The 24,958-nt window shown below is 54.7% G+C and overlaps 8 protein-coding genes across 8 annotated transcripts; 4 read left to right on the top strand and 4 right to left on the bottom strand.

The window, feature by feature from the left end:
- Nucleotides 1-2,153: 2,153 nt before the first annotated feature.
- On the top strand, nt 2,154-3,437 carry CORC01_13097 (cyclin domain-containing protein; the record flags this gene model as incomplete). The annotated part of the gene is made up of 2 exons (XM_022624715.1): nt 2,154-2,360; nt 2,424-3,437. 2 exons carry the CDS (start codon nt 2,154-2,156, stop codon nt 3,435-3,437), a joined length of 1,221 nt encoding a protein of 406 aa, XP_022468792.1.
- Nucleotides 3,438-6,846: 3,409 nt separating this feature from the next.
- CORC01_13096 (uncharacterized protein) lies at nt 6,847-9,018 on the bottom strand (the record flags this gene model as incomplete). Its single annotated transcript, XM_022624714.1, has 1 exon — nt 6,847-9,018. The coding sequence occupies one exon, from the start codon at nt 9,016-9,018 to the stop codon at nt 6,847-6,849; it is 2,172 nt and encodes a 723-aa protein (XP_022468791.1).
- An 888-nt stretch (nt 9,019-9,906) lies between these two features.
- CORC01_13095 (uncharacterized protein) lies at nt 9,907-14,729 on the top strand (the record flags this gene model as incomplete). The annotated part of the gene is made up of 5 exons (XM_022624713.1): nt 9,907-9,925; nt 9,983-11,031; nt 11,088-13,282; nt 13,340-14,316; nt 14,383-14,729. 5 exons carry the CDS (start codon nt 9,907-9,909, stop codon nt 14,727-14,729), a joined length of 4,587 nt encoding a protein of 1,528 aa, XP_022468790.1.
- Nucleotides 14,730-15,564: 835 nt separating this feature from the next.
- CORC01_13094 (40S ribosomal protein S2) lies at nt 15,565-16,581 on the bottom strand (the record flags this gene model as incomplete). The annotated part of the gene is made up of 3 exons (XM_022624712.1): nt 15,565-15,822; nt 15,889-16,146; nt 16,318-16,581. The coding sequence occupies 3 exons, from the start codon at nt 16,579-16,581 to the stop codon at nt 15,565-15,567; spliced, it is 780 nt and encodes a 259-aa protein (XP_022468789.1).
- Nucleotides 16,582-17,292: 711 nt separating this feature from the next.
- On the bottom strand, nt 17,293-18,371 carry CORC01_13093 (rhodanese-like domain-containing protein; the record flags this gene model as incomplete). The annotated part of the gene is made up of 2 exons (XM_022624711.1): nt 17,293-17,347; nt 17,407-18,371. 2 exons carry the CDS (start codon nt 18,369-18,371, stop codon nt 17,293-17,295), a joined length of 1,020 nt encoding a protein of 339 aa, XP_022468788.1.
- A 902-nt stretch (nt 18,372-19,273) lies between these two features.
- Nucleotides 19,274-19,717, top strand: CORC01_13092 (uncharacterized protein; the record flags this gene model as incomplete). Its single annotated transcript, XM_022624710.1, has 4 exons — nt 19,274-19,415; nt 19,467-19,498; nt 19,549-19,612; nt 19,674-19,717. 4 exons carry the CDS (start codon nt 19,274-19,276, stop codon nt 19,715-19,717), a joined length of 282 nt encoding a protein of 93 aa, XP_022468787.1.
- A 367-nt stretch (nt 19,718-20,084) lies between these two features.
- CORC01_13091 (uncharacterized protein) lies at nt 20,085-21,281 on the top strand (the record flags this gene model as incomplete). The annotated part of the gene is made up of 1 exon (XM_022624709.1): nt 20,085-21,281. One exon carries the CDS (start codon nt 20,085-20,087, stop codon nt 21,279-21,281), a length of 1,197 nt encoding a protein of 398 aa, XP_022468786.1.
- Nucleotides 21,282-22,909: 1,628 nt separating this feature from the next.
- Nucleotides 22,910-24,508, bottom strand: CORC01_13090 (uncharacterized protein; the record flags this gene model as incomplete). Its single annotated transcript, XM_022624708.1, has 1 exon — nt 22,910-24,508. The coding sequence occupies one exon, from the start codon at nt 24,506-24,508 to the stop codon at nt 22,910-22,912; it is 1,599 nt and encodes a 532-aa protein (XP_022468785.1).
- Between the last annotated feature and the right edge of the window lie 450 nt (nt 24,509-24,958).

Genomic DNA, 24,958 nt, shown 5'->3' with positions numbered 1-24,958 from the left:
CTCTCCCCGAAGACAGTCCTTCCTGACTCCTTTGCTCGCCGAAAACGAATAAAGGGTCTTTCCATTCTCTAATCCCCCATCCCCCCTCCAGAGAATAGGAAAAAAGAGGAAGGTAGGAGAAGAGAGACTTAATCTGGCGACGTCCTCCCTGACTGAACCAACTCGTCTCCCTCGACTCCCACTCGCCTACACCACTACACCATACCAACCACATCCAGCTGCCAAAGGTCGAACCAGCTTCGCCTTGCACACGCCCCGCCGCCCTTCTCCCATCAACTCCCGACAATCTCGACATTTGGAAAGGTTTCGCCAATTCCCAGGTTTTCGAGTTTGCAGAGTGACTGGAAAAGCCACAGAGAGCGGAGACTCAACAGAGAAAGAGACTGGAACTCGATAAAAAGATACAGTGAAGAAGACCTTGATTGGTATTTTCTGCACTCTCTTTCATCAGACAAGAAAAGAGATCCCACGTCCCTCCCGTTCCTTGCATTCCCCTCTCGACCGTCCGCCCTCCCGCGACGACCAATCCCACCCACCCCCTGAAGAATTCCTCGCCTCGACGACGACCAAGGAACTCGACTCAGGCGTGCAACTCTCACGACACACACCCCCACACCCACCTCCGGCCCTCCGACGACCACGACGAGCTCCCTTTCGTTCCGCCGGCCTGTCATCCCGCCCTCATTCCTTGCAAGAGCCCCTGTGCGATCTTGCATTGTGTCGGCCCAACGCTCTCGAGCAACCGTCTCCAGACCCCGATTTTGTCCCCGTGGATTGCCAATCTCAGGTTCCCTGGACAAGGAAAGAAAATAGAGGAGAATCTTCTGGTTCACCATTGCTTCTCTCAAGCTTTGTCAGACCCTCGAGAATACTTCATTTATGATCCCGTCAGGATTATAGATCACCCCTTTTTTTTCTGGTCCTTCGGGCACCGTCTGTGAAAAGGTACGTTTTACTACAGCAATGCAATTCAGATGAAGATGTGCGCCTGCCTAGCCTGGCTCTCCACCACAAGCCCAGCTCAGTCCAGCCTGATGACGGGATGAACCTTCGTCTCCATCTCCCAAACCTTCCTCTCCCCAGAGCTTTCTTCACCACCACTCTTCCTCTTCGAGCATTCATCCCCGTTGCCGTATCTTGTCAAAAAGTCGGTTTCTAAACTTTTCCCCCTCCCTCCCTCACAGCTTTTGCGTGCCGTTGGCATCTGTTCAGCGATCCACGACCAGAAGTCTACCCCACACACCAATCATCCAAACCACCACCAGTCCGAGGTCAGGATAGCTCGAGGGGGCACGTTCATTCGTTGCTCCCCCCATCCAACCCTCTGGAATTGTCTCAATTTCGTCTGTCTCGACAGTCAAACTCGCACACACCGTGGCGGTAAGCCTCGCCATCACCTCACTCTCGCCCTCCCCTCCCAGTTCCTTAACATTGCCCTTCCCTCGCCCCCTTCCTCCCCTACGGTCTTCACTGCCTAGCCCCAAGACAGACAGGAGACTCCAATCTGGCTGATTCGCCCATCTCCCCTCATGCCAACCCATCTCCCCACCACTCACTGGTCGAATCAGGGCGGCGCTATCTGAGTTTGAGATCTTCCCCCTTTGGATCGACACCAGCGGTATTTACAGAAGCCAGTTGCTCCTCTACCGCGCCCGTCGTCGACCTCGAACAGTTGCTTGTCTCACAAATCCGCTGCTCTAGGCTTACTTGAGCACCTGCAATCGTCTAGCGAATCCTTGAGCTAACCCGATATTCTCTCTTCCTCTAGAGCCACCTACTCAACCTCTCTCATAAACGGCCAGTTTCCCGGCCACCTTTCCGTCCGTCATCTCGTACGACGAACTCGGTCTCGCATCATTTCGGCTTCTCATCCAGCCACAGTCACTCTTTTGCCGGACCCTGTTCATCTTTCAACACACGCTCCTTCTAATACTAATATTCTAATCTCTCGGTTGCACCATTCCACTCTTTCCCAGCGCCGATTCTGAAGACTTTTTTTTCTTTTCCCGTTTCTCATTCTCCGTCTTTCCGTCTCCGACCACCAAAAAAAGCTTCCTGGAGAACTTGATCGTCATTCTTTCCCGTTTCGGAACTTCGACCCGTCAGCCAAACTCCCTTACACCCGCCCTCGACTCACCACACCACCAGTCAAAATGGCGTACTACCAACAACAGCAGCAGCACTCCGATCCTACCTTCTTCACAGAGGACCACGACGAACCCCAACGACCACGAATGGGTTCTCGGGACGCCGCCAAGATGATTGCGAGGCAACGGCAGGAGATAATCGCCAGCGAGCTTTCCCGGATAGCTGGTGATGAGTACTTGGAGGACATCATGAAGCACATGAGGCACATGGAGGTAGGATAAAGAGGAAGGAGCGTCTGTCCAGATTTGACCGGCTTTGCTAACAAATAGCTTCAGGATGAGACGATGCCTGATGCCAATCTCATCGACATGCAGAGAGAAATTCAATGGTACATGAGACCCTACCTGATCGACTTTCTCATCGAAGCCCATGCCGCCTTCGCCCTCCTTCCCGAGACTCTGTTCCTCACCGTCAACCTCCTCGACCGGTACTGCTCAAAGCGTGTCGTCTACAAGCAACACTACCAACTCGTCGGTTGCGCCGCCCTCTTGATTGCGGCCAAGTACGGTGACAAGAAGGACCGTGTGCCCCAGATCCACGAACTCAACAACATGTGCTGTGGCTTGTACGACGCCGGCATGTTCACCCAGATGGAGATGCACGTTCTCAACACCCTCGAGTGGACCATTGGCCACCCCACCGTTGATTTCTTCACCCAGCTCATCGTTGCTGAGGAGCACGACAAGGTCGAGGTCGAGCACATGGCCGCCTATATCTGCGAGATCGCCCTGTACCACCGCGACTTCGTGTCCACCAAGCCTTCCATCATGGCTCGCTCGTCCCTGGCCTTAGCAAGAGCTATCCTTGGCGAGCCTGAGATCAATGACGGAGAGTGGGACCACGTTGAGAACGTCACCCTGCTGACTCTCTCTCAACACCTTCACAGCCCCTCTGTCGCCCTCGCAAGGAAGTACTCATCACAGCACCTCTCTGGCGTCGCCAAGAAGCTTGCGTCCTTCATGGCTCACCAGGCTAGCATTGCACGAGCCCAGTCGGGGGTCCCTCCGAGTCCGCCTTCTGAATCCGCCTCAAAACACTCAAACATCTACAGCACCCCCCACAAAGGCCACGGAGCTGTCACAGGAGTAGTGGAAGGATACATGACTCCGCCCATCACCCCTGATGGCGCCGCGTACGGTACCGTTTCCAAGGACGCATACCCCATGCCACCGAGATGTCCGGTCACCCCCACGCCGCAACCGAACACTGCGGCGTACGCTCAGCAACAAGTGCAGCAGCAATACGCCCCCTTTGTACACCATCACGCGACGGGTCACAACATGGCCTAACGTCGACTAACACGAGTCGAACCCAGGACCGACGAGTCGGTCCGCCCCGCGAAGTCCCACCAGCGAACCAACGCTACGATACGGGCAATCGAAGCTTTTCCCTCATTATACCCGTGGCAGGGCAATTGAGCGACCTCCCAGGAAGTGGACGAAAAAGGAAAAAAAAAAGATTGTTTGCCCCGCATGCATACAGAATGGTTTTTTTTTTCTCATCAACATGTCATGGCATCGAGCGATTTGATTTTTATGCAACAAAGTCCATTTTCACTTAGCAGAAGTGTCCCAAAAAAAGGAATACGGATCATACCCCAACAACACCCTGAGTTATTTTTTTCTCAACAGCATTCAGCGGCTTTTTATTACACACCACACACCCCAACGAAGAGTTTTACGTTCGTGAGATGGTCACCCCAGGAAGGGTGAAGGATTGGAATCGCAGCGGGCATCCTTCCCGGTAATTGAAGTTGGATCCGGGCGACGAGATATCGACACCCCGACCCATTCACACAACACCACTGGAGGGATGCCAGCGAAAGTCAGATTGTAGGGTCTCCTGATGAGATTCGACCCGGATAGGAATTCTTGAAGCGCAAAAAAAGAAGCAAAGTGGATTTTTTTTCGACGGAATGGCGGGGCCTCGATGAACTTTGACCAGAAGGGCAAAGGACACTTGGCTTCGCTCAAGGAAGGAAAACATGTGGCCATTGAGCACACAAATACCTCCTGGCCGGTTTACTTTTGTTTCCGCACCTTGGAATCAATCATTTGAGAGTGGTGGACAGATGATTTCCTTCCTTGATTATTGGAGGCCGGATATCCCCTAATTGGCCGACAATGGATATAAAGGGATATGCAGGGAAACTGTCCTGGTCCACAAGTTACTTTTGGAGACAAGGCTGGATTTATTCTCTCCCGATAACCAGAAGGAATTTCTGGATGGAGAGAACGAAAAGGGACGACCATAATACGGTGCCCCCCCCAGCCGGGTGAGCGCCCTCGAGACTTTCGTATACCCGCATTTGGACTCCCTTATGTGTAAGGTAGCTGTACAAAGGCACAAAAAAAGAGTAAAAATTCTCTGCTACTTCTGTCATATTCTCTGGTTCCTCGACTTGTATGCCATGTCTCTGTGTCGGTGCTCTGTGATGTCTCTGTGTTTGTGACGGTGAATGTTACACACCAGGGGAAGGATGAAGCTCCTGAGATGCCCACATGGGAAATGAATTGCCCACCTAACACTTGTGCCCCCCCTCCCCTGCTCCCGGGGCTGAATGCGTGGCTAATCATAGCCGTTGCATTAGTGTTGTCCGCTGCACGCGGGATGGAGCCGCGGGAGGCCTACCATTGGACTTTTCTGTTTCTCTCGGATGATGTACATTTATGCGCTGGATATGTCACCATGCGAGTGATTATGAATGGATTTCTGTGGGCGTACACCTGTGTGTGTCTGGGGGGCCACTGGGTAGTGCTGGGCTGGGATTTTTTTGTCTTACTTTTTGTTTAGTTGTTGGGTTCTATGTCGCTCCAGGACAGACATTATCAGCATTTTGGTCTCTCAATTTTTTTTTTTTATGTTTTCCTCGCAATGGCTGTTCATCTGAACCTAGGCGGCTTTAATTTTTCCGTCTGAAATTCACGTTTAGGTTGAGACTCGAGAGTGCCATGACAGAGACGGGCTAAGCCTTTTTTGGAGATTTAATGGATTCATACGTCCAGTGACAGTGAGGTGGGGATTAGGTACCCAGGCTCTGGTTCACCCAAAGTAAGTGCTCCGTACAGGGAAAGTGGTTTCTTTGAAGGGGGGTGGGAGTGGGGACGGCAAAGGTACGAAGGTACTTTGAGACTGTGGTTGCCTTTCACCTTTGGACTAGACATCTGGAGGTGCCTGGGTGTGAGCTGTGCAAGTCTACCTAGGCACCTTGCCCACTTTGGGCATCTGTGTCGGTGTGTGATGATGTTAATTAGTTGTGCTTATTCTAGGTGTATTTGGGAGGAGGTTGGGGGGATATGTGGATGGGGAGTTGCTGTTCTCCCTTTTGTGTAACGGTGTCTAAGCTGGATTGGGGAGGAACTACCTTATTTAGTGGTTGTTTCTTTTTGGGGGTTGCTGGGAGGGGGCACTGGGGGAATGGGATATGTTGTTAGAATCCTTTGGGGGGGCTCTGGAAAGAGTCGATAGCTGGATCTAGAATAACATGTTCATATAAGGTACTCACGATTCTCAGGTCATCAGAGTTATCTCGTTAGCGATGTGTTTAACTGGTTTGCTGGCAGATGGTGTTGTCAAAAAACTGACAGACTGGTGGTAGTGGTGCTCGTAGAGTTCCAAGCTCCAAATTCCCAACTCTCAGTTCCCAGTTCCAACCCCCCCCTTTTCTATCAAGGTTTCCCTGCGGGGGGTGCGTTTGAGCATTGACGGCCTTTATGCGACGGGGTTGGGGGGAAGCAAGGGGAACTTGAACTTGAGATGGGTTCCGTGTGTTCCGTTGTTTTTTTTCTTTCTTCCATGATGCGTTGGCCAAGTGGCGGCATGTGGCGGCATGTAGATGGGGTTTTTTTTTTTTTTTACTCTATTGGTTTTCGATATTCGTCTTGACTTTGTGGCGATATTGGGGTCGATGTTGGTGAGTCACATTCGGATCATGGAGACTTCCCCTACCGTCGTGTGAGATTGACCCACCGGGGGATGGACCATGGACCAGATCCTCTTCAGGCCATGAAATCTTTTTTGGTTTGAGAGACTTTGCCGTACTTGAGGTTGGCATCCGGGGATACTCGTTGTTGCTCGAGGGAACGTGCTGAACGGTCAGCCGTTGTACGCGCGTGGGATATGAGATGATGTGTTTGTACACAGGGTACATTGCACATCGTTCATCTGATCATGTGGATTTTCGGTGTTCATGCTATACCCTTCAGACGGGCCGGGGTTATCCAGGTTGAGGATGATGTGTCTTTAAGGGGATGGGGGGTGTGCATTGCAAGCTTCATGGATGATGGGAGTTGGGAATCTTCTGAGAAGTCGATGTTGAAAGGATCGATGATTGCGATGGACGGAATAGTGAGCATGAAGTAGGACTGGGAGAAGTTGATCTGCAAAGATGTTACTACGAGGTGCCTGCCAGAGAGGACCGTCGTACCCGTTGTCTGGGACCTTGAAGGGTGGGCGACATTTCAGCATTACGCGCTCACCATGTTTGCATCCACCTTGGTGTCGCGAGGATGTTTGCGCATATGGATATGGACATTTCCATGCCAATAAGCCTTCAGGTGCGAGATTATGTTCGTCGCTGGTGATTGTTGGACATTGAGCGAGGGTGAAGCCACACGAGTGATACGGCAGTTTAACACTTATATGTGTCTACGATTTTCGGTTGTCAATTCTCTGAACATTCTTCTCAATATACTCTACTCAACTCAGCTCGTCTGCATACCTCAGTCTTTTACTTTGCTTCCGTTGCTGCGAGTCCAGTGTCCTAGGCTCAATGGCATGCTTCACCCTAATACCTTTCTTGTCCACAACCGTGACTTCGCTTCTTCCTTTCCATCCCTTCTCCTCAAAGTCGACCAAGCGAGCCCTTTGCTCCCCGTCGCTACAGATCGATTCCTCGTGCCCCATGCGCAGCAAAGAAGGCTTGCCATTGTCATCTTTGCAGACCGTCTTCCACACATCCCGGGGATGACCAGGATCGCACACCCTCCCAGTGCCGGGCACCCAGCGCATCTGTCCGGGCATACGGTGCGCGCCCAGAACATCGCGGCGGTCCTCGCCCATCCAGATGGTGCGCAAGCCCGGGGTGCTCTGCAGATAACAGACTTTGAACGGCAAGAGCCCAGACAGTCGACCATAGTCGCGGCCCTCAGCGATATCGATCAAGCTCGTTGCGTTTTCGAGAAACGTCGTCTCGCCATCGCCCGTGGTCTTGGCGACGGCATTCTTGCCCCCGCACGGCGACGAGAAGGAAGGGGCGGCGCCGTCGAGCCGCGGCGACTTGCGCACCATGATCAGCGTGACGCCGCCCAGCGTGGGCTCCTCCGCCGGCCAGACGGGCGACGAGGACGAGACGAGCGGCTCGCACGTCTGCGTGTCGACCACGGCGACCTCCATCTCGTACAGCCAGGTGGCCATGGCCTCCGAGGCCGTCTGCACCGAGACGCGGGAGACGGCGGCGTAGGACGCGCGGTGGATGCCCAGGGCGCGGACGTCGCGGTTGTAGAGCATGGGCAGCGTCGAGCCGCTGTCGAGGAGCGTGCGGAAGTGCAGCGTCGGCGCAGCCGGGTCGCGGGCCATGAGGGGGTGCCGCGAGGGGCGGTTTCTGCGGAGCCCTTGCGCCGGTTGTATGCCTGCGCGGGAGGAGGACGATGGCGGTGGCGCAGGCGTGCGCAATCTATTCGGCCAACGAGGAGGCGGCAGCAGTACGTCCGAGTCCGAGTTGAAGGCATCGATATCGTCGTACACTTCGTGCGCATCGTCTTTGGCGGAGCGCGCCGGCCAGTCCTTTTCGTTGCGCACCGTCGCCTCGTCGTCGCTGCTCCGGGCGTCGCGGTCGCGCTTCCGCTTCTTGGACATGTTTGTCACCAGGGCACCGCGGTAGACGAGGTTCTTCATCCGACGAAACGACATGGTGACGCTGTAGTGACCCATGTCGTACGCCGAGTCCGTCTCCGGGAGAAAGGTGCCCTTGCGCGCGGAGAAGAAGGGCGACGGACCGGCGGGATCGCGGGCCAGGGGCGGCTCGATCCAGAGCCAGCCCTCGCCGTGGAGGCGGCTGTAGCGGTCTAGGCGGGCGGCGCGGTCCGCCGTGAAGGAGGCGTAGGTCGGGGCAAAGTCGACGAGGTGGCCCGCGTAGAGAAGGGCCCAGTTTGCCGAATAGGGGATGCGGGAGGCGCGGTAGAGGGAGATGGCGGCGGTGATGTTGGCGCGCTCTGGGGGGAATGTCGAGTCGGCGAGGGAGGCTGCGAGGAACTCGATCCTGGAGGCGACGACTTCTGTCTTGTGCGCGAGGAGCGAGTTGAGGGGTGTCGTTGCTGGATCTTGGTTTGGTTCGCCCAGGGGAGGGATGTGCGAGTCTCTGTGTGGTTGATGGGCCGTGAGGGCATCGAGTTGAGCGCGGGCTTGGCTTAGTTCTTCCCAGATGGGGCCGGCAGCCTCCGGGTTTGATGAGACTGTGGACTGGTGGATTGCTTCCCACTGGGATACGAGGCGGCGTGCTGCTTCTACGACTGTGAGATTCTTGCCCAGCGGCGCCCCGATGACGAGAGGGGGTGTTTGAGATGGTGCCTGAGAAGCTTGCGGATTGTCGGGGCTATCGCTTTGGAGACGACGATGCCAGATGGCCTCGCGTTCTTGGGTTTCTTGCTCTATACGGACCTGCTCATCGAGCCCTTGTTCGTGGGCTTCGAGTTCCAAAGAATGACTAGAGTGTTCAGAACTGCATTCATTGCTCTCTTGCTGGTCCCCATCTCCGGCTTGGGCTGAGTTGGACTCTGTTCGTGGGAGCTGCGAAAAGGTGGTAGGCAAGTCGCGAATCTGAGCTTCCGCATTGTTGGAGCTAGCACCATCGGGACTTTGCTGTTGAGACATTATACTTGTCGTCGCGATGAGATTCTTCAAGCGGAAGAAGCGGCGAGTCTTTGCTGCATGGCTTTACTTGCAGAAGTCTGCGAAAGCTTTTCTACTTTTGAGACTACGCCATTTGCCTGCTCATTACGTTGGTGAGCTCCATGCGAAGGACGAAGCTTCCTAAGTCCCCACGCTCAGTCTACGCGACCTGTCATCTCTCGAATGCTTGATTATCAAACTCTTTTCAGAATTGCGAGGGTGGCAGCCTCGTGGCGGGATGCGGTAGCCGCCGTTGCTACGATTGCAAAACGGCCCGCGACAAAGAAACAACCATGTGCTCTACCGAAAATAGAACCAATTTGGCGAGAGCACGACCGGAACCGGCAATGCAATATCGCGTGCCGAATGCATTGTTGAAACATTGACCGATTATGTCTCCCTCCCTCTGTAGGTTGCCTCCTTTGTTGTCGTTGTTGGAGGCCTTTGTGGTGAACCATACCGCAGTGCCTCCTTGTGATGCCCTCTTTGGGTGGCTACAATGCGACGGATCATGTCATTGAGGAGTTCTATCAAAGCTCTTTCAAAATTGTAAAATGAGGGTGCTTCGCAAGTCTCAAGTGGAAGCTTGGGTTCCTTCAACTTTCTGCTTTCTCAACCTGAATCTGCTTCCGTTGCTTTTGTTAGGTTTTGGCCAATGTCTCTCTGTCTCTCTCTCTCTCTTGCGCAAGGTGACCAACTTTTCTCAAACCGCTGCTCTCCAGGTCACAGCTTTTATTTAACTTGGAGCTTGGACTTTTTCAAAACCTATCGTTCTGTTTTCCCAATCATCTGGGTTGTTCCCTTACCTTAACCGTTGTTGGAGTCGCAACTCTTGCCAGCGTGCTCTGAGCACAAGTATTAACAGCAAGGATGGCGCAGCCAAGGATGCGTAAGTGCCCCCCCTCAAAATTGAATCTCATATTGAGAGGCTCTAACTATACTGTAGCCGAACTGGTTGAGATGGTCAGGAGGCAGTACCATAGGTTTCCTTCCGACACGTGGGAAACCACACGGCTCGCACTCGAAAACCCAGAGCCCCACCGCCTCTTCGAACACATCGAGACACTCATCTCTACGCGCAAGATTGATGCCATCCTCCGAAATAATTCAGGCTTCCGTGGACTGATGGCAAGCCTATACGGCCAACGTTACGGATGGCTTCAAGATGCGGACCTCGGAGGAGCTCGTTGGGAGTCTACTCAAGAAGAGGGCGTCGAGGATCTCGCCACACGAGCCAAAGAGGCCGAAGTCAACAGCCGAGAAGCAGAGGCGCGGAAGAGAGATATTATGCTCCGGAAGATTGTCGAAGGTACCGAAGATCTGGATAGGTGGGCCAAGGTATTGGGCTTCGAGGGCGTTGTCTTCTCTCCGGCCGAGATCGAGGCAGTTGCGGTAAAGATGAAGGCCGAATCCGGGTCAATCGAAGGCGAGGGACATCCGGGGTATGGTGTAGGAGAAGAGAGAGAGAAGTTTGGTGGCTTAGACGCTACAGCGTGTCTGGACGGACCCGAGGGCACCTACGGTCTTTCAACGTACGTGGGTCAGTCCAGCCTCGTTGCTGGCGTAGAGCCAACGCAACCTGAGGCGGTACCACGAGCCCCAGCAGAGGGCGGAGAAGCACCGAGAAACCCCTTTACCACGGAGTGGCGTGCGCGTGATAACCCTGGAGGCTTTAAGTGGCCGAATACATACGACCCCTATTACACCAGCGGCCATTACATCAAGAGGTCGAAGAAGTACAAGCTTCCCGAGTATCATCTGCCACCAGAAGAAGAGGAGGAAGAGGAAGAAGAAGATGGCGGTGAGGATGTCTCGGCTGATGAAGGAGAAGAGCGCGATCAGAGTGGCGGATCGATGACCCCGACTGCGTTAGCTGCGACGGCCACGACCACTCAGACTTGGACAAAGCCTGTTTCGACCAGAATCACACGTTTTCGAGGAGGGGGTACCAAAAGAAATGAAGGGAGAGATGGCAGAAAGGATTCAAGGATACCGGTAGGCCAGATTTTACCGAGGTATTTCTGGGGGAACATGCTGACTTGGAGGACCAGAAACCTACGGCGAGCGTCCCGACTGCCACCGCCCGACTGCCGGAAGGCAATGAAGGAATACGAGCTTCTGTCCAGATCTCAGGTGTTAGGGGGCAATCGCCTCCAGAGTCTTCGCGCCCTGTGATACCGTCTTTCGTTGTCGACACCCGGGCGAGGCCTGCGCATGGGGAGACGGTACGGACTGAGTCGACGACAGCTGATCCGTCTGCCCCATCCATCTCCGTTACCGATACTTCACAGACTGAGCGCACGAGGCCCGCAAACCAATCTGGACGCGGTACTCTTGTCTTCAGAACACCTTCACCCGCCCTGGCCCCTCCGTCAACACACCCTCGCATCTACACTCCCCCACGAGAATTGATTGCTCTTGAATCCGGGTCGCCCAGCGACGCATCGGAGGATTCCGACGTCGATATGATCGATGTCGAAAAGGAAGATGCTGACGACGGCGAGACCTCTGATAATCTTCTCAGCCAACCCTTCGACGAACAGTGGCTCATCAACTGGCTGAAGCGAGACATCTCCACCACCGACGAGGACCTGCGCATGATCGATTACAAGGGCTGGCGCGTCCACTCGCCCAAGATCCAGCTCATACGGATCAAGAACTTCCTCGCGGACGAGGACATTGACCGCACGCTGGACTGGGAGCGCAAGTTTGCCGAGATTGGCGAGTTCCTGCAGCACTGCGTCCGGATGGAGGGCGCCACCGACAAGGACTGGTACGTCGACTTGAGGGAAGCGATGGGCATGCTGCGCACGCACTGGCTGTTTGAAGAGCACCACTACGGCGAGAAGAAGCTCGTCGTCAACTTCCCCGAGATGAGCACGACCAGCACGAGACTGCCGCCGCTGCTGGACGGGCGCGATCTCGTCGTTGAGAAGCGGCCCAAGGAGGCAGTGCGGCCACGCTACCTCCTGCACCGCGTGCCCGAGTCCGTACAGGACGTCGACTACCAGATCCCTGGACCGCTGCTGCGGAGAACGTTCTTGAGATGGCTCCGAGAGGATGGCAACCTCGTGTGGGCCGCTGACCCGTCGGGCCAGATGCCCGGCTCGGGAAGACGCGGAGAGGTCTTCAAGTACGAACCGGACTTCAACATGGCACTCACCGAAGACGAATGGTTCGCCAAGTGCATCGAAGGAGGGCCAGACACCACGTCGAACGAGCTGCACGGTGAGGCCAATTTTTACATCTTGGTCAACGAGTACATCGGCGGAGAGGTCAACGAGGTCGAATTCCAGGGTAAGATGCGCAAGACGCAGATCTTCTACCCCGAAGGCGAGGCACAACAGAGATTCGCGCGCTACCGAGGTGCGAAGCGCGCGGCGCTGCAGCAGTGTCTCTCTCACTTTGACAGCGTCGAGAACGTGGCCATCCAGAGCCCCTTCCGCAAACTGGTGTTACCGCTTACGAAGAAGCAAAAGAAGCAGGCCGAGGCGGAGGCCGGGCGGAACATTGTCTACAAACCGCACTCCATCAAGGAGCCGCCGCACGGTACCAAGCTCGACCCCCTGGGTCTCGCGTACTGGCACAAGCAGATGCGGGACAGCCATCTACTCCGCGCGGAGGACATGAGCAAAAGGACAATGGCTGACCACCGGGAGTTTTTGGAGGATATGGAAATGCCCGAGGACACGGTGCCACTCCCCCTCAACTTCCTCGGCCCCGTGACCCCCTTCAACTTTTTGAAGGAGGACGAGCAGGAGATGGTGGCGCGGTACACCCTTCTGCGCACCCTACGCGAGAAGCTGACGAGGGCGTACAACAAGAACCCGAGGCAGATGCTCGACGGCGTGGTCAAGAACATTGAGTTTGGGTTCCAGGGGACGGACTCGTGGGACATGAGGGAGGTGCTCGTCGCCCACCGGGACGAAAACGGTGACAGGTACCTCGGCATCAACGAGTTTGAGCTGTACTGGATGGACTTTGTCTGCGGCCCCTCCACGACGGCAAAGGCTGAGCAAGAGGTGCTCCCGAACCTGGGCCGGGAGTTTGAGGCGTTTGTCGCGCGGGTGCAGACGTTGCTGGATAACCCGAGCCAGGAGTGTCTTCTTGCGGCCCAGGGTAGGAATATTGGGCTGCAGCAGGCTGCTCTGGCCCTCAATTCGGGGAATCGAAGGGGCGATTATGTCTTCAACGAGGAGGCGGTAAACAAGTTCAGCCGGGTGCTTGCTGACCATGGAAGACTTGGGTAAGTCCACACATTAGTGAGGTATAAAGGGATGATACTTACAGAAGCAATCCCCAGCTACGAACGCGCAGAAACCGGCGAAGTAACAATAAGCAGGCCAAAATGCGACTGGCACCCAGAGCACCGCATGAACTGGGCCGAAGGCTCCGACCCCTGGCACCCCAACACGAACCCATGGCACCACGCAAACGTCCCGGACCCGGACGACACGTCGGACTGGTCCTCAGCATTTGACAACGTCCAAAAGATTGACGCGAGCCGCGATCTAACCAAGAAGCTGCTATGGTCTTGCGCCTACCGCGTCGGCATCGAGCTCGGCGAGCTGGGTAAGAAGCTCGCCTACGTCGACCAGCAGCTGAACATCCCGCACGAGTGGGAGTACAGAAAGGTGCAGCTTCAGGACTTGGCGGGCAGCTGGGGGAGCAACTTCGCGCGGGAGCGGCCGGGCGAGGATGGCGTCACGCCGCTCGCGACGTACAAAAGCGTTGTAAGAGCCGGTGATCCGGGCTCATGGAAGGAGGATATGACGGAGGACCAGGCGATCGAGCATGTCCGGAGGGGCGTCATCGAGGAGCTTTCCCGGGGCGACGGGACGCTGTGGCCCAGCCGGCCGAGGTTCGGCAAGGTGGGCGGCAAGGACGTCATGACGCTGCACCGCGAGCGCATCTGGGACTGGGCGAGGCCCGAGGTCTGTGGAAAGAAAAAGAAGCAATTTTTCTCGATGAATAGGTGGCCAGTGCATTTGCAGAGCAAGGAGAGGCAAGAGGAGATCCGGAGGAGCGTGACGGACGAAGGGGTGCGGGAGCAGGCGGAAGCTGAGGAGTTGAGGGCAAGGATGGACAAGGTCGAGGAGAGGGTAAAGCCCACGCCGGAGGAGATTCGCAGGGCGCAGATGGCGCGGATGCTTTCGGTGCCGTATCATGAGGGGAACGACGAGCGGACGGAGTTCTTCCCTGGTGAGACGGAGTTCTGGGGCGGAGATACGGAGTCGCAGAGGTTGGCCATTGAGGAACGTCTGAAGAAGCTCATCGACGGTAAGCATGTCTTTCCGACCGCCCCTTTCGCACAGATTGTTGTTCGCTGACCTTCCCTTGCTACAGGAGAGCTGAGCCCCAATGACAGCACGGCGCCCCGCGGAACGGGCTGGGTCAGTCGCAAGCCGGTGCAGGTACCTGGCAGCGGTTCCCTTGAGTCATCGGGGATTGACCCGGGTCTTGTGCCGAGGAGCATTCCGTCTCGGTTTTCCTTGGCGCCGGGAGGAATGTCGAGGTCGGTGACGACGGGTGGGGGGGCGGCGGGGGAGAACCGGCCGGCGCCTGCGACGCCCCCCCTGCCTGATCTCGAGGAACGGCGGCCTCTGTTCCCGCCGCGGTATCCACCGCGTCAGGGCCGGCGACGAGTGAGATTCAACGTCGAGGATGAGGCCAGTGATGGTGCTTCGGAGTAGAGTTTTGTGAAGGGTGACGTGGGCTTTGTATTCGTTGTGAATTTGGGTTTGGCTGGTTTCAGGCGTCAGGATGGAAGATGGTTGAACTTGCTTTGTACATCTAGATCCGCGTGTGGTGAACTTATTCTACCTTACTTGGGCGAAACATCTATCCCAAACTCTGATAAGTGCGCTTCGAGTATTGTCGATGAACTTGTATATCGAGCCCGGATTGGTAAGTAGTCTGGACGATGTATGCAGCGGGCCGAGATCTACAGACAGAACATAGTAATGAGGCGAACATTCTGTCTCGAACGACGTGCAAGACCGCTATGCTGATACGGTACATCCGGGAGACTGGACAACGCGACCGAGTAGGCAAATGTGTAGAAGTTCGCTTTAGCACCGGCTTGACGACCTGAAGATAGGTTGATGAAAAGTGCTTTTCAAATGTCCCGCAAATGTCCCGCAACCCGTCATTGTCCTTGATACCTTTGAGTTAAGGATCCTCGAGATGCTCAGGTGCAGAGCTTACCGCCAGCTCGACACTTCGACCTCCGCTTCGTCGTACCGTTTATTGATCGCTCTGCAAACTCGTGCATCAACATGAAATCACTTGGTTGATGGAACGTTTTCTGGAGGTATCGTAAAATTCATGCCCGTAGTATTTTGAAAAACCCGTCGGCTGCATTCAATGTTTGATCTTTATTTTCAGATCCGGAGCTAGTTTGCCCTTAGCCTTAATGTCATGCCCTGGCCAACCAACGATGCAGTGTAACACACGCAACTCCATGAAGAAATCCCGAAGCCGACACTTGTTCTTCTCACTTCCTCGCCTTCCCCATCATTCGTCCCTCTAGTACTTCTTGCCCTCACGCAGGGTGTCCGCGTACTCCTCGAGAGGCGATCTGATGAGCTTGGTCTCCTTCCACAGGTTGGGGGTAAGGAAGCCGTAGGTGTTGGAGACGGCGGTGAAGGTGGCCTTGAGGGTGTTCTCGAGGGTCTTGGTGGAACCGGCGGAGGAGGTGTAGGCGTCCTCGACACCAGCGAGCTGGAGGAGACGCTTGACGGCGGGGGAGGCGACAAGGCCGGTACCGCGGGGGGCGGGAATGAGCTGTTGGTCCATCTAGTCAGTTTCCCAGCTTCTTGGTGCGCAAACTAGAAGTCGGGTTGTACATACACGGACGGTGACGGAACCACACTTTCCAGACTCCTTGGTGGGCAGGGAGTGAGGGGCACCGAGGTTGGTTCCCCAGTAACCGCGACGGACGGGAATGACGCTGAGCTTGGCGATGATGATGGCGGCGCGGATGGCGGTAGCGACTTCCTTGGAGGTCTTGATACCGAGACCGACGTGACCCTCAGAGTCACCGATAAGGACGATGGCCTTGAAACGCGTGCGCTGACCGGCACGAGTCTGCTTCTGGACGGGCTTGATCTGCAATTGGGGAAAAGAAACGATGAATTAGCATTTCCCTCCCTGTCCGAAATAATACCCAAAGACCAAAGAACCCAAATCTCATCTGCATTGGCGATTGTTGCGTCGTCGTCTGCGAAAGTCGATTTCGGTTCCCGGTCGAATTGGAAGTGGATTTTTGTGTGTGCGCACCTTCATGACCTCATCCTTGAGCTTGGGCAGGAAAAAGTCGACGATCTGGTACTCCTTGATGGGCAGGGAGTGAAGGTAGATCTCCTCCATGGAGCTGATCTTGCCGGCCTTCACGAGACGGCCAAGCTTGGTGACGGGCTGCCACTCCTTCTCCTCGCTCTTGCCGCCGCGACGTCCGCGACCACGGCCACGTCCACGTCCACGGTCGCCGCCACGAGCTCCGAAACCACCGCCACGGGGGGCGCTTGCACCACGGTCAGCCATTTTGTGTCGTCGGGGTAAGGTGTTGCGCGCGAGTGAAGAGACTGCTGCTGCGGTTAGTCCGGTTGCGTGGTGTTTCGAAGGGGGAGGAAGTTATTTCGAGGCTCGGGTACAACTTTTTTTGCGGGGGTCTGTGGTGGCTGTCAGGGCCGGCTGAATATTTTGCGATTGTGCTCAAGGCGGGCTCATTGGACGGGTTTGGCGAGCCCTAAGAGGGTGGCCTGAACTTCGAGGCAGGAATCCAAGGTGAAGAGTGGGGGTCTCCACCTTCCTGGTGGATTCACCGAGTCACACCGAGACTGAGCACAGTGTGTCATGCGTGCATGTTCATTGCGTTTCGGTGTTTTCGAGAATCAACCTTGCAGGGTCTTTAAGAGCGAATGCAAAATGAGTCTTTACCATTCGTGAACTAGCATGAAGTACCGATAAGCATTGATACACCTTCGCTTTTCATAATCATTTGTTCACTGTGCCACATCCAGACACAAATTGTGCATAATCGTGATCCATTATCGTGGCCTGCTATGTACACCAGCCACCTACCTCCCTTCTCCAAACGACCAAATGGCTGACGGACCTCCCCCATGCGCAATGCAAACTCCAAAGCTGTGATGTGCCGGATATCGTACATGAAAACCAGAGAAAACCAGAAGTGGGGTAGTGAGGGTATCGCAATTAGAAGCAACTCGACGCTGCACTCTCTCGCTCCATCTCTTACTCGTTCTTCCTGATGAGCGAGTCAGAGGGCTTGACCCGTTGTGCCCATTCACTGTGAAATATGTCAGCGTGTCAGATTTTTGCGATTTGAAGAGCATGAATAAAACTTACGTCCAGCTTCCATCGTAGACTTTGCGCGTCTCAGGAGAGCCCCATCCAGCCTCCTCGAGAGCTGTCTCAATAACACAGGCAGTCACGCCAGTTCCACAGCTCGAGACGATGGGCTTCTCAGGGTCGACGCCCTTCTCCTGGAAGATCTGCTTGAGCTTTTCCGCGGGGTAGAAGGCCTTGGTCTCAGGATCCAAGACGGCGTTGAACGGGATGTTGATCGAGCCGGGCATATGGCCAGACGACAGACCAGGTCTCGGCTCCGGATCGCTGCCCGCAAAACGGCCGGAGGATCGCGCATCAACAATCTGTACGCCCTCCGCACCCTCTTTGTTGTGGTCCAGCGCAATCTCGCGCACCTCCTCAAACTCGGCGACCTTGCCCTCATCCAACTTGGGGATAGGGTAGGTATAACACTCGACATTGTAAAGCTCGCCAGACTCGGTAGGAAGGCCCTGCTCAACCCAGAGCTTGAAGTTGTTCAGAACGTGAACCTTGGGGTGGCCAAAGATCTTGAGAGTCCAGCCGACGCGCGGAGCGCTGAAGATACCCAGCTCCTTGGTGTCGTAGACGACGACGGTGTCCTCCTTGCGGATGCCCAGCTCGCTCATGGCCGCTGCGAAGTCTTTGGCGGAAGGCAACATATGGGGGTACTCGCTACGGCGGTCAATGACCTTATCGAGGTCGAAGAAACGGGCCTTGGGGATCCGCTGTTGACGGAAGACCTCGATGCCGGTGCGGCCATCATTGGGGAGAAACCAGGAGGCGCAAAGGGGAATGGTTCGCGGCTCGGGGCTGATCTTGGAGGGAGGGTTCTTCTTGAGGGCCTCGTCGAGCTCCTTCGGGGTGACAAGGTAGGAAGAAAAGGAGCGGCGCGCGGCAAAGGCAGCGGTGGCCTGGAAAGAGCGCGCAGTGAATTGCGACAACTTGGTGCCGCGCGCGGGTCGGAGAATAGCAATGGTAACCATTTTGACTGTGTCTGAATCAACTGGTTCTGGTTTGGGCGATTGATGTCAGATCAGGTTGGGAGGAAATGCCGGGTCGGGATGAGCGGTGTCGGTCAATATTAGTCGGTGACGACGGCAAAGGCCGGGAGCCCGGAACGCTGGGCCACCTTTAGGAAGGGTTAGAGGGAAAGAGGAAAATCACCACAAATGCTTGAGCCGCAGAGGCATTGCATGTGGTGGTTTTCTGTGCGGGGTTGGAGGTAAGGTGGAAGAGGGGAAGCTCTGAATGAGGCTTGCCGTCACAACCGTTTTTTCCCTTTGGCTGACGTTGTTTGTTCGAGACGCCGTGGTCGATTGTGGTTGTGGTGGTGGTAGTGGTGGAGGCGGTAGTAGTGTCGGACGGGTTTTTTTGGAGAAGGAGCAATGTAGCAAGTCGGCATGGATTGGGTGGAATGGGGTACCTCGGAGCGATGGTCAAAGTCGCTGGAATTCGGGGGGCGTCCACAGGTTCCCAGTCAGTGATAAGCGGGAGGAGGTCGGGGTCCGGCCGGTCACTGTGACTCCGTCTAAGTGGAGCGGCGCGACAAACAGCCTGGGAAAAGAAGCAAAAGAAAAGGTGCGGTAGCCGTGGTGGAACGGTTGGCGCGAATGCGGGGAGCTTGGGCCATGTCGCCATCTTTTTTTGATATGATTGACTGGCTGCAGGACCCTGTTGCCCCGCAGTTTTGCAGTCCCGCCTTCCCATGGAACTCCAACAAACAAATGGAAGCCCCAGGCCTAAAATCACGACAACAAGATTACTTCATGCAAAGAATAGAGGGTCTCATTCAGGCATACGACTCTTACACAACAGCACCTCTCAGGAAACACTGACGACAAACGAATCATATTCCGAGATATTTCGCTTCATCATAACAATTCCAATGAAGGTCAAGATCACCCGGTGGAATACCGTCGCGACGTGGCGGTGGGATATCCCCGAAGACGATGTCTGTGGTATCTGCCAAGTCCATTTTGACGGCACATGTCCAACCTGCAAATACCCTGGCGACGATTGCAGCATCTGTATGCTCTTTTCACCTCCGACCACACCGTTGCGGAACTAATGATAGGTAGTGTCGGGCAAGTGTGGCCACAACTTCCATATGGTAAGAGTTCGTCTTTGCTTGCCACGAGATCTTCCTAACATGACTGAAAGCATTGCATCCTCGAGTGGATCAAGCAGGACTCAGCAAAGGGCCAATGCCCCATGTGCCGTCAAAGTATGTTTCATCTCGTATTTTTGATATTCTGTTCAAGTAAACTCCTGCTAACGCCCTCTAGAATTCGAGTTCACTGATCCGAAGAATGAGACAATTGAGAGCTAGGCGCTTCTATTGGACATAATTTGAAATGGTTGGCGTTTGGCGAACTGGTTTAGAGATACCCATTGCCCTTGTGAAGGGTCTGTTGGACTGGCAACAAGACTACCCGGGCCTGCTCATCAACTAGAGGCGTACAGGAGAAACAAAATCTGAAAGATATCCAAACTTTCTTTGGGCCAAAATGAAGAGCATAATGTCAGTGGTCGTAGGATGTGAAGAGTTTCTTTCAAATAATCACGTCCCGTTCTGCTGACCTGAGGCCATGGCTTCGCGGGAGAAACGCATGGCTTTCTTACTCCGGTACATGAAAAGAAGTTCGTAGATCTTCAGCTGACAGAAAAGAGATGATAGGATGTATTTTGATGCAAGAATGGAAATTGCTTTCCGAGGAAATGCGATACCTCATTCCTGTTTCCGTAGGTATATTGACCTGATCTCCGAAGTTGGAGGTTCGCAATCACATGCCAAATCAGGCATCCTGTCATCACGTGGTGATAGTGATAAGCCATCCCCAACAGCCTGGAACCGCTCCACCGTGGCGCCCAATGGCTCTCCAGCTAGCTCCCGTGCTTCCCTGCAGCTCATCCTCGAAACCTCCGACCGCAGCTCTCATCTAACTCCAGGAAAAGATGACAGTCAGCTCGACACGAGTGACAACGTCAACACCAACACCTCGACTCCCCGCCCTCCTCGCCAACCATTTTGGGATTACAACTCCTCTTGTAAGGAGCACGCGACCTCGGAGGAACTCTACCGTCTAATGATGGCCGATGTCCAGACATCCCCGCGCCCCGAGGCCGAACAGCCCGCCCAGGCGCCTTTGTCGTCGTCGTCACAAGACCAGAAGCCTGCCCTTGCCGGCTCACCCGATAACAAGCTCGGCACCGATACTATAACTGCCATCATTCCTGTAGTGGAGACAGATGCCGCAGCTGAGAACGAGGCCGATGCCGAGGCCCTTTTGCCCAAGCTCGATCCCGCCGGTTTCTTCACCCTCATCTCCAACTCGACGGCGAACACCACCCACCACCCGACTGTCAAGTACATCTTTCTGGACGATGACCCCGATACCCTCACGGCCGCCCTCGCAGCGCATCACTCCTCGAACCAAATCTCGACTCCCTCGGCCTCGGCCTCAACCTCCAAGTCCGGACCCGGAAAGAACCTGAACCCGAACCGAGCCGTCCTCCTCGATGTCGTTCCCGGCGAAGACGACCAATGGAAAGTGTCATCAGTCGCTAGCCTTAGTGCAGACTTTGCTGTGACCGACGCCAGCATATCTCGACAGGAGGGCGAGAAGGAGGGCGGGCTGGTCCTCAAGATTGAGGGCGTCGAAAGCGAGGGTGCTACGACGATGCTCGACAAAGAAAAGGATCGTGCTGAGAGTTTGCCCAGCTCCAATAGCGGTGTTGCCAAGTCTGGTGGCGAGGAGTACGGACCTCTCCTCGAGGATTTTGAGCGCAAGATGAGTGTGCTTCGGCGGGTTGTCAAGGCTGGTGAGGGTCGGGCTGAGAGCGCTCGTGAGACGAAGCCTTCTGATGCCGAGGTTGAGCCGACCGAGGAATGACGCTGCCATCCCTGCATCTTTTGATCGAATTTCAGCCATATGAGCTACATAATTGGACCTCTCACATGGGCCAGGGAGAACTCGAGACTTGTAATATCAAGGTCAAACGGTAAGAATTGATGTGACTCATGTCTCTAGTACAAATGCTGACCAGCTGTAGAGAATGACAGAGGATTGACCTTCTATTAGATCTGACGGCAGCGGCGGTTGAGCAGCTGGACATTTTGTACGATTCACGGATCACGAATCATGATGGAAACCCGGAGTACAGATGCTTTTCTCTTCCCCTTTGGATGGCAGTAGCGATGCTCTCTTTTAAAATGAGCGACTCGTCCAATCCGTGACTTGGAATAGGTCGATCATAGGCGACTGGAATACAAGGTAGTCATCCACGAGTGAGCCATGTTACACATATCCTTCCCTAGTTAATATTGTAATGGAAATTTCAGTGACAGCTTCGTTCTCCTGTATCGTTTTGTCTCCGTTCTGTTTCTTGACCAAGTTTCAGCGCATTTTAACGCAATTTATACGTCAATGTGGTTCTGGGCTATGTAAGAAAATGGAGTTGAAATGTAATCTATGAGAAAAGCATGGAAGTGTACCTGTTTGTAAGTAACACCTGTGATTTGGGCTCAGTATTCGCCCGTATTGATGCAAATTCTTGTACGTGAGAGTGATCATGGTGGAGGGCGTCTGCATGGTCAATGGGCCGAGTCAGCAAAGACGGCACCACCGTAGCTAGCAGCAGCAGCACGACGTACAGCAGAACAATCGCCTGATTTGAGTCTCTGGCTGCCGCAGGGCTTCCTGTAACACTAAGATGCTATTTACCATATGCTTCTAGTGATTTCCACCATCTTGGTGGCCGCCACATGCTCATGTAGACGGCTAATAAGACTTATAAACACAGCCAGCTCGCTAGCCTGTATAAGATCTCGTTCCTTTTCTTAAATCTACCTAGAGGTCACCAGCGCACCTAGTATGACCTGCTATCAGTACCACCTTGTCTTCAGGAACGACATCTTCCATCAGCCATAGGATGTCGACATCTACGGTCATGCACCGCCGCACAGCAACCACTACAACAGCACACCTCCAGTCACCGTCAGCATCATATTCCGATGAGTATATTTTACAACAGGCGGATACAAGCAGTGAACTCGGGTTAAACTAGGGTGGAAGGGAAATGGCACAGAGCACTGTTGGAAAACTAATCCGTCGTAGTACGACGATAGTTTTTGTGCTCGGGTACCCTGCCCTTTTGGCAGAGGAGGAGTCTCCTCTTTAGTGGGGAATCATAAAAGTTGTGTTCTTCCACTCATATGGTCCCCTTCTTGGCCCTTTTTTTGTAGTCCTTGATGGCCTTAGACGCGTTGATCATGTCTTCTTCACTGGTCCAGGAGTCGTATTCTGAGGGCCAGCCTGTCAACTTACAAACAGCCATCTTCAATATCTCTGTGACTAACCACCCTGTCCAGTTTGGATAATCGGTTTATCGATTTATTTCATGGCCTATATGAACAAGCATCTTTCCACTTAGAAATTACTTTCTACTTTTTCGAACAACTACTATGCTCTGTACAGAACTTTCATTGTACGGATATAAGTGCGCCTTATACTAGTCTACATCAGTTCCAGCGAAAGCCGCCGTCTTTCCTCCACAACCCAATAGGGTCGTACCACTCCTGAACCCGCTTCAGGAACCGCCTGTTCTCCTCGCCATAGCTCGCCTGAACAGGTTGATCCAGTAGCGCATAATTCATGTATCGCGGATTGGTTCGGTAGAAGGCTGCCTCCTCCGGTGATAACGCCCCCGGGACGGCGTTCGAACTGCTCACCCCAGGAGCAAACGATGCCGCCAGCCGGTCTCCGTCTGCACTCATGCTCTCGGCAAACGCAAATGTGCTGGCGTCATCCTTGGCACTCGGCCAGGCGAGGGTATAGTCGATCCAAGCCACGTCGCCAGCGTCCGCATTGAGCCCCAGCACGTTCTTGACGCCAGTGACGGCTTCGCCGGCGCGGGTGATCGCCGCCGGCACCGGGACCAACGCCATGGAGAAGAGGCGAGTCTGGTCGCCAGCCGCCGTGGCGTTGGCTTTATCCCGGAAGGCCTGCCACTGCTGAAAGTACAAATCAGCGCCCTGCTGCCCTGCGAGGTTCGGGAAAGAGTGGCCGGCAATGAGCCAGCGATGGAGGGACAGATTGCCATTGTTGTTGGACGCGATGAGGGCCGAATAGTTTTGCACGGCGGTGGTGTCTGCGATGGGTTTTGCCGCGTAGAAGGCGGCAAAGGGGCTTGCGTCGCCGGTGGGCACGGTGGACGTGTTATAGAAGACGTAGACGTTGAGGAAGGACAGCTGCGGGTTGGCGCCGCCCCCCATGCTGAGGTAGATGTGCGACTTGGGGTCGTACTTTTCGCTAAAGGCCTGCGTGGCGGCGAAGACTTCTTTAGCCTTGTCGATGGAGAAGGTCAGAATGCCGCCCCAGATCTGATTGGTGTGCGGATACGTCTTGAGGGTGAAGTGCGTTACGATGCCAAACTGGTTTCCGCCGCCTTTGAGGGCGCGGAAGAGTTCGGGCTCGGAGGTCAGGTTGGCGTTGGTGACTTTGCCGTCGGAGAGGACGACCTCGTAGTTGAGCACGTTATCGCACGCCAGGCCGTGAGTTCCGCTGAAGTAGCTCAGGCCTCCGCCCGTGAGCACCCCGCCGCCGCCGATGGACGCGAATCGTCCCCCGGTGACGGTTACACCCTGAGGCTCGAGGGACTTGTACACGTCCACCCAGCGGATACCGGAACCCACAACAGCATACCCCTTGTCGGCCACGTTTTGGATCTGATTGATGGAGTCCATCGCAATGAGGACGCCGCCGTCGGTGCTGGACCATCCTGGGGATGAGCCGTGGCCGCCGCTCTTGATGGCGAGTTTGACGTCTTTGCCGCAGGTCGAAAGCACCTTGACAATGGCTGCCACCTCTTCGGTGTTCCGGGGTCGTGTGATGCAAGCTGGACTTAACTCACCACAAGTTTGAGTCCAATAGCTTGCCCGGACCGACTGGTACTCAGTCGTATTCCGGGCCGCGAACACTTCAGGCGGCAACTTGGAGGCGATGATTTCGCATGCTTGGGCTGCCGTGGAGCAAGCGCAACCCTCTGCTACGACGGGGGAGAGTAGCAACAGACCACCCAATAGGGCTCTGGTTAGCTGCCGCATCGAGCAATTGAACATGACTACCAGAATTCGACGTCGTTTATGAGAAACCAAATTGACCTGCTGCTAAACATTAGAACAACGTCTTCCCAAATAAATATGCGACGTTGGATAGAAGCTTTTTGTACTCCGTCAGCCTCACCGGCTTCCTCGGTAAGCCAGAAAGTTTCCGTTGCTTTAATATCGCTTTAATAGAGTTCATCACATGAGATTGCCCAGTGTGACGCAGGGCGGCACTTGATTGGAGGTATCCCACTGGCACTGGAACACGGTTCACTTGCACCCTGCGGAATGATACGAGACCTTCGTAAGTAACTTTGATATTTCGGAATCAAATACCCGTAGCAGGGAGGAGCCATCTTTTTTTTTTAATAACCCGACAAAAACGTTTTGAGAGGAGCGACCCACTCTGACCGAATGGTTAAGTTGGATAGGGTGAGTAAGTAAAATCCAAAAATGTTTGGATAA

Source organism: Colletotrichum orchidophilum (assembly GCF_001831195.1).
Source record: "Colletotrichum orchidophilum strain IMI 309357 chromosome Unknown Scaffold_177.1, whole genome shotgun sequence".
NCBI lineage: Eukaryota > Fungi > Ascomycota > Sordariomycetes > Glomerellales > Glomerellaceae > Colletotrichum > Colletotrichum orchidophilum.
The sequence above is the reverse complement of the archived record's forward strand: the minus strand, read 5'-3'. Positions and strand labels throughout refer to the sequence as shown.